The sequence below is a fragment of the Takifugu flavidus genome, chromosome 3 (genome assembly GCF_003711565.1).
Source record: "Takifugu flavidus isolate HTHZ2018 chromosome 3, ASM371156v2, whole genome shotgun sequence".
Lineage (NCBI taxonomy): Eukaryota > Metazoa > Chordata > Actinopteri > Tetraodontiformes > Tetraodontidae > Takifugu > Takifugu flavidus.
This window is the reverse complement of record NC_079522.1, coordinates 13121452-13129874: the sequence shown is the minus strand read 5'-3', so window position 1 is coordinate 13129874 and position 8423 is coordinate 13121452. Positions and strand designations below refer to the sequence as shown.

General features: G+C 46.2%; 1 protein-coding gene across 2 annotated transcripts; it reads right to left on the bottom strand.

Moving 5' to 3' along the window:
* Positions 1-901: 901 nt before the first annotated feature.
* On the bottom strand, positions 902-6383 carry LOC130522970 (cysteine/serine-rich nuclear protein 3-like). Of its 2 annotated transcripts, none has more exons than XM_057027886.1 (5): positions 6034-6383; positions 5015-5199; positions 4167-4423; positions 3780-4091; positions 902-3451 (listed from the first exon to the last, which is right to left on the bottom strand). In XM_057027886.1, exons 2-5 carry the CDS (start codon positions 5160-5162, stop codon positions 2405-2407), a joined length of 1764 nt encoding a protein of 587 aa, XP_056883866.1. In that variant the 5' UTR covers positions 5163-5199; positions 6034-6383; the 3' UTR covers positions 902-2404. The 2 variants fall into 2 exon arrangements, with proteins under 2 accessions (XP_056883866.1, XP_056883868.1); XM_057027888.1 differs by having other exon boundaries at positions 3795-4091; positions 6034-6381.
* Between the last annotated feature and the right edge of the window lie 2040 nt (positions 6384-8423).

Below are 8423 nucleotides of genomic sequence, written 5' to 3'. Positions count from 1 at the left end.
CCGTACTTGTCCTTCTGTTGCCAGACTTAAAAAGACAGCCCAGTAGCCTGAAGGGCAGAAGGTCGAGGAAGCCTGGATGAAGGAAAACTGCTGTCAGTTGCATTCAAACTCCCAAAGACTGCTCTGAACCTAAAGAACATGTATGAAATCAACATCGCGCTGGAGAGCGGGGTGTGTGGAGGTGAACCGCTCAGACAACCCCCACCCGTACACTTTCCTGCTTCTTCATTCCTGTTGCCTGGCAACCTAACATTACAGCTCCCCTGCCAGTGATTGATCAGCAGCATTGCTGAGCCTGTTTACCCACAATACCTTGCAGCCTCAAAGCAAGTGGCTGTCGCTGTGTATGATGAGGCATTCGGCCCTAGTTCCACCCGCACGTGCCGTCACGGGCTTGATTGGAGAAGTGATGGGAGAGGTCAAGCAATGACCTTGAGGTGCTGACAACGTGCAGCCCCACACAGGCGTTTCAGGGCATTAATGCAGTTGAATAACGAGCTATTAAAATACTATAGCCTATGAATAGATTATCTGAGTATAACTGATGTAAATGCTTTTTTTTTAATGAAGCCTCTTGCCACTTTTCAACTCTACGGCGCTTCCTGGAGGCGCCTACCTGCAGAAACCAAACCTCTGAATCAAAAGGAGTGACGTCAGAATAATCAAATTTTCTATGCGTATTTAAAACGTCCGGTGACAGAGGACAGGCACAGATTTGTCCTCGGGCTGCAATCAAGAAATTTTACTGACGTCAAAAACTGGTTTAACCCCTTCTTGTTGAAGAAGGACAGGAAATAAAAACAATGTTGACTGCAGTCGCCATCTGCTGGTCAAAAAGTAGAACGCTCAAACATTATTTATGATGAATTACATTCAACGCCACCTGCACAACTGTTAGACATTTTTGTAGAGGGAATAATTTATAGTGTTTATTCTTACACTCCAGGAAATGTACAGCTGCTTTCTAGGGAACAGTAAACATTTTTGGCCCCCTGGTTTTGGCAGTAGTTACATTATCTGGCACAAGCCATTTAATCTTCACATGAAAATAACATGCATTTGGAACATGTATCCAGTTTAACACCGATGAGACAGCAACGTTACTTTGGGATGAAGCAGAGTTTCATGAAAATGCTGTTATTGTTTACTTCACAGCGAATTTGAGTAATCAGAAGTTAATTACATAAACGACACATTTTAGGTCAGTGGGGCAAACACAATAGGGCTCATGTTTATGTCCACTTTCAGGGAAGTTTAACGACATCATTGGTCTCTTAATGACATGTGTCAACATTGTTTAATGCAAAATTAAGTATTAATTAATGAGTTAATGTGTCAAGTAGCCAAATCAGGCTCGCTGTCACAGTAAGGTGCTTTTCATGTGTTTCAGTGTTGAAGCCTCGCTCACCTGCAGCACCAGGGCCCTATGTGAGCGTTTGGAGGTTAGGTATCTTGCTCAAGGGTACTTCGGCGGTAATCTGAATGTGTCCTGTCACCTCCCCTCCTACCACTATACCTTCCATGTTTTTTCTGCACCGGGTCTTGAACTGAGAACCTTCCACTTCTCAGCCAAGTAGTGGCTACAATAACCTAATAATTAGGCAAACTGTTCATTTTTTTGGTTTGTTTTACTTGATAGTGCTCAGTAAATGACTAGATGACACATTAAGTAACTTATTTAATACCTTCAGTTCTGGAAGTGATAATATATGCTACATGTTCACTGGCTAATTGCATACAAACTAACGACCCAGCATGTATAACATTTTGCCACAGCTGAGGATGATGCGATGGCCCACGAGGCTATTGGATCTTCTTAAACTTAGAAGTAGTCATGTTTTTAAATGCCGACAAGCACTGACTAGCTGCTGTCACGACAATTCTTCTTGTGGGGAAAAAACAAAGTAGAAAAGTCCACCTAAAATCCTCCATGTGTAATCAACCCAGCTAGAATCTCAGGTCTGCATTGTGAACTCCATCGGATTCATGTGTATTCATCAAGTTACAGGTTGTGCTAAGCTTGCAAACCCAAAACATGCTATACAGACAGGCATTTTAAACCAGTTAGCGGCAATGGAGAGATACCGGCACAATAGAAAACAGCAAAACAATACAAGTACCTCCGAATCATGGTTTTCCACAGATGCGATATAGTCACAACCATAAACATGCTGTAAAGACTTTAGAACAGGGCCTAAATAACACAAGTACATAAACACTGATTTATTTGGATGTGTTTTCGTATCTTTATTGACTATGAACTAAATGTCTAATCTTAGAAAGGTTGAAAATGTGTGACCCACTCTCTTTGGAAGTGCACTTATCAAGAATAACTCCAACTCTGATCTCGAAGACAGCCGCTTTTCACGTAGCATTTCCAAATATCATCTGAGGGTTTGACTCATCAGGTGCTCTCCGTGCGTGACGTGGCCGGAGCCCCCTGCGTTAGCAGTCCCACGTGTTGCTCTTTCCCCACTTCTTTTTTCCCCTCCTCTGTCTGTGAGTCACGCAGCTCTCGATTGTTCTGGAGGTCCTTCAAGAGCTGCTGTTCGCTGGTTGCGCCAGCAGGGGCAGTGTTCCGCTCACGAGCGTCGACATGTGAGCAAGTTTGGGGGCCGAGGGGCTCCGTGGAGCTGGGGAGATGGCGGGGAGCGCTCTGCTGCTCTGTTTGGCGATGGGGTTCTGTGCTGATTTTAGATTCGAGCGCGGTCTCGACTGTTGGGAGAGTGATGGTGACATTTTCACTGAGAAACGTGTCTTTTCCCGAGGGGAAAGGGTGACCCAGGTTCATCAGTGTACTGTTAGTGTAGCTCAGCATTGACGGGAGTGGAACAGAGAATGGCGGAGGACCTGTTCCACGCATAGAGCTATCCCAGGCGTCTTCCTCCTCATCTTCGTCCTCGTCATCGTCATCGTCTTCGTCATCCTCCTCATCTTCCTCCCCCTCCTCGGGGTCAATTGTTTCTAAGCTGTGTGTGCTGCAGTCCGACAGCACGCTGCAAACGCTGCTGCCATCCTCCTCCTCCTCGTAAGCTTCATCGTCCTCCTCCTCTTCATCCTCTTCCCCCTCTTCTCCTTCCTCCTCTTCCGCGTCTTCATCTTCGTCCAGATGCGCCTGATCTGTGTCGCCGGTGTTGAGGTGCATGATGGGAATGTGCGAGGCACCACTCACCAGTGGAAACTGCAAGTTCGACTGCTGCTGCTGCTGAACCAGAGAGGAGGAGTCGCTATGGTAACCGTTGCCGTTGGTTACGAGCTGCCGCTCCGGCGGCGGCGGCTGCTGCTGCGGCTGCTGCTGCTGATTCTGCTCCTCTCGGCTCCTCTCCAGCTCCAGCTTCATGATGGTGTGCAGGAAGTGGGTACGGACCCGGACTGGGTTGAACTCCAGGCGCCCTGTGGTGTTGCTGCAGCCCTCTTTGGTGCAGCCACAAGGGAAGGACATGCGGTCCACCTGAGGACACACATGAATGTATAATAGTGTCAAAAAGTTCAGTTCTGTGCCTCATAGATCCCCACTGATTAAGTCCAATTAGGGAGCCAATACTATACCTATTATTGACAAATGCATAATGATATAGTTCCTGGAGGATGTGTTTGGATTTGAACCTGAATGCCTGTTCATTTGCAAGGCTCCACATGTATTTATACCCCAGTTTTTGTCAATACCAGAACGTAAAACCGGATAATAAACTGGGATTGTTTAAACAGGTCCCCCCCCCCCTTCCCCCGACTTATAGCCAATATCGATAATGACATCTGATCGATAAGCTGGGCCTCACCACAGTTCCATTTACCTGGCACTTAATGCCGGCCAGGCTGCACGCACAGGTTTCTGGGTCACATATTCCCGGACAGCGACAGCCGCACTCCTCCCGCGACATGCGCAGGGCGCGCAGCTCGTGCTTCTCCTCCACGTCGATGCGTCTGACTCCAGAGGAACGGAGGAGAGCGCGCCGCTGCCTGGTGGTCAGAGGCTGGAGGAAGAAGTAGTGGTCCACCTCCATGGTGTCCACGTCCAAGTCGTCTTCGGAGATGTCGTCAAGCGTCAGCGTGTCCGCCTCCATGGATGACACGGTGCCGTTCTTGGTCAGCTGGGACAGAGAAAGATGGATTAACCTCAAGGCAGGACTCTACGACTAAATGTCTTCCAGAGTGGTTCCACCAACTTTGAGCTTGATGGCGTTGAGTTTCTCCTCCTTCAGATGGTCCCTCAGCATGTTCCAGTGGCTCTGTTTCTGCTCCATGGCAAATTCTCTGAGGCTGAAGCGCTTGACCCAGCTGTGATGAGGGGACATCCCCAGCGTGCTGCCGCCCTGCGTGGGCACGCTGGTGAAGCCCTGTCTGCGGCTGAAGTAGTAGACTGTCACGCTCTCAAAGTGCACGTTGCGGCCCCGCATCCGCTTCGACTGCTGCTGCAGGGCGGCTGAAATCCAGACGGGAAAAACAGTAAGAGCGGCGAGTCTCACCTAATGTAGCAGAAGCTTTTCTAACCAATCAGAGAGCCCTCGTGACCCTCAGAGTCATGGTGCTCTTGGGTTGCTAGCTAACCCCCCTGGTACTGCTTAAGATGCTAATTAGAATTAGAGGCTGACACCAAAACAAATCAAGGTGATATTCTTGGATTATTACTGCACACTCCAGTCATAGTAAACATCAGGAAAGGTTCTCCCTTCATGGGCTGAGGAGCTGTGCTGAGATAAGGTCAGAGGCGAGCACGTTATAAAGTGGCATCCAGCCGTGTGTGGTCTTCACCCAACCATGATTACATAAAGGGGTTTAACAGAAGCTGTCCCGTGTAGATCATTGGGTGACATCATACGTGAGGAGGGGCGGTTTTGACAGATTTATACACACAGGAGCCACATTAAATCCGTAAGACAGTATAATCAACCCTGAAGCCCCCCCATCCCCCCCATCCCCCGCCCGGTTCACTAAAGTAATGTTTTTATTGGCTGCTGCCCATCAACCATTAGTCTGACGCTCTAATCTTTGCTCCGGGGTAATGTGACCTTACAGTCCAGCAGTCCAGACGGGACGGGATGGTTCAGACTGTCGCTGCTATTGCCGCTGTCGCTGCAGGAAACGTCGTCGTCCTCCGAACCCTGTAGAGCCAGGTAAGGGGCCGGACCCTCCTCCAGCTTCCTCTTCAGGATTCCGCTCATCGTGTGGCGCCTCCTACTGGTCACTCCCAGTGCTTTTCTGGAGTCAAAGAGAAAATTAGGCTGATGGGCGGTTTGATTCTCCTCATGTTAGGATCTGGGTGGGCTAAATGTGTCTTCCTTTACGTCTGAACGTGGAGAGCTCCATGTAACGTTAGTCAGAACTGTTGTAGCTACTGCTTGGACTGGTTTGGTGATGACATCACATGCAGCAGCAGAGCTGAATGCTGGCCCAAGCGCTTCCTTTCACAGGCTTTGTCTCCTTCCTCTTTCTATCCATCCATCCATTCATCTTTTGCTACCTGCCCTTTCTTCCTGATAACGTCCTATTAGCATCCACAGCAGTACCATCACTCACTTTGTCTACCTGATGTCCATATTACAGTTTGTACTTGCTGGTCTCCATATTTGATATATTAACATATATGTATATACCACAAATATATATTTCTCTTCATCCACAAAACCGATGATAATCTGAACGTTAGACGAATTTCTTTTCGAGATCCTCCGTGAACTGAAGGACACATACATCATACAGAGAAACGTCTCAATGTGCACGCTCCTGGAGGATTTCCTGTGCTGTCTGCTCGTGTCTCTTTAACCTACATGTCTCTCTTTGGGCTCTTTTTGCCAGTTCCAATTAAAGCACAAACGCATGGACACACACACACACACACATGCATGTAGAAGCCCTCTCACATGCCTGCATGCATGCACAGCCTCCTACTCTCCTTGCATACCCACATCCTTGGTGCCAACAGAGGAATTGCTCTTGACGAACGTAGATCAGCGCCATCCTCTGACATGCTGAAACCTCACAGGATGGGCTTCTCTGCATGCGCGAAGGCATGCACATTTGTCCATCACTGACCTGTTTCCTTTGGCTTGCCGTTGGTTTCCAGGAGGTCTGCGACTCTCGCCTCTGCATCACACACTGTTCACCAGCAGCGGCCAAACATCCTCATGTGTCGTGATGATGCAGTGAGAGCTGCCATGTTGCCTGTTTCCTCTCTCTCTCTCCCTCTGTCTCTTCTCCCCAGCCTATTGTGCAGCACAGCACATCTCTGTCACTGTGAGCTCGTGTGTTTTCGCCTGCACCCTCATTCTATGCTCACCGTGTTAACTCTCTCTCCTGCTCTGCACCTTCTCTCTCTCTCTTTTCTCTCCCTCTCTCCCCTCACAAAGACTTGTTAGCTTGAAGCCACTGCCGGCTGGAGCACTGGAGCTTGACTGAGGTGAAGCCAGTCTTTTGAGCTCTCAGGGAAATAGATTAGTATAAATGGATGGGCTGGGGAGGAAATTGTGTTGTAGATTTTGCCACAAGTCCATATTTTTCAGTCTTGCAGAGCATTGTTAAGCATACTGACAACTCATCATTTAATTTTTAAGCAAAAAGATGAAAAAAATGAAAGCAAGAGGTCACCAAGACTTTCCCCATGGACTGTTTGTTCAGTGTCATTTATATCTTCATTTTGGCAGGTTGTTTAATAGATCAGATGTAATCTGGATTTTGATGTGGAATGTGGCTGAAGCTAATTTATCATTCAAACTGAAAGTGGACCCACGAACGACACTTGTGGCTTTGATCTTTGGAAGAACAAAGTTCCTTTCAAAATCATCAAATCACCAACGTTGAACCTGTTCCTGGGCCCATTACATTTCCTAAAACAAAAACTTCTTGATTTATTTTGCTACTGGTCAGGTGGAAGTAAAAATGCATTCTTATCTGTCAGATACAAAGTTGTTATACTTTTTGTTTTGCACAATCACACAGTAAGAACATGGCATTAAATAAACTACCAAATACTGATTAAAATAGTTTTTGTTCATGTTATATTTGAATATAACTATAAACGATTATTGTGTCTTTTCCTCATGGTGCGTTAAAATTCTGGGAAAAGTTCAAATAAACATCAAAATAATTTTGTTAATGTTAATTTTGTTTTTAAAGAATAGCAAGGTGTTATGCATTACCTGTTTTTCGGAGAGCCTAAATCTGTAGCAGGATTATTTTAAGTATTTTTAGTTTAGGTGAAGTGAGCGAAGATTAGCTGCCTGTCATCCATAACCGACACCTGTGGCGATATTTTACATACCGTCAGTGAACGCATCTAACGTTTTGAGGAAGATGTTAGTCTTGTAAGAACATGCAAAACAGTTCGTTAGACACATAAGATAAAAGGTGACAACGACTTGACAGAAGGAATGTTACCCTGTGTGTAAGATTTAACAACTGGATACGAATGAAAGTGTAAAAAAAAAGGGAGTAAAACAAATAAAAGTTATTTTTAAGCTAGCTGAATTAGCCGTGCAGCTAATGGAACCACCGAATCTCGGCCCAACAGCACCGGTTTGGGGTTGCAGCTTCCTTCCAAATCATCCGAGACCAGTGATTTTCTCAGGAGATGATCTACGGAGTTTATTTCCAGTGGCTACCAACGAGGACCAGGGGACAGCAGCCGAGTGGGCTCCAGCAACACTAATGCCTCTTTCAGAAAGTTTTAATATTACTTTATTACGGTGGAAACTCGGTGACCACAGCCAGGAATGAACTCCTTTAGCCCGATCAAAGTTAATATTAGTGCATATGTGTGTGTTTCCCCCCTGCATATATTCCCCTCAGTGGGTTGGTTATAATGGAATAGACTGGTTGTTGCACAGGGAGGCTGAGGACTGACTAAAAATGTATGAATAGAGAAACACCAGTAGAAAAGTGGTTTTCAGATAGCTTAGAGTCCAACCTGACTGATAATTTTAACTCTGTACTGCGTGTTGCTAAGTAACAATGTGTTGTGTGCGTGTGTGTGGTGTGTGTGTGTGCATGGTGCAATACCACCATGCACAGCAAATGCAGTCAATTAGATAATGCATGCAAACGATGACCTGATCAATGTCCAAATTCAAACATTTAACCTAGTTGCATGTTTTTTTTGTATATGTCTGTTAATAAATATTGTTTCCAGACACATTATAGAAGGTGTATAATGGTGCCATTAATATCTAATGTAAATATCAATGACATTGCTGAAATGTCTTTTAGCAAAATGGTGCTCTGCTAAGATGGAAAAAAGATGAAATAAATATTGTCGCAGGTGTTGGCCGACACTTGACACCTTTCACTGGACATTTAGGACATTTATGGGGGGGTTGGTGGTGTGCTGATTTATTTTGTTTTCTCCTGACAAATCTGGAGCGGCAATGTGCTGAAGAGACAGCGCTCCTTCCAATCAGCCGCCATGGCAACGGCCAGGAGAGGGAGGC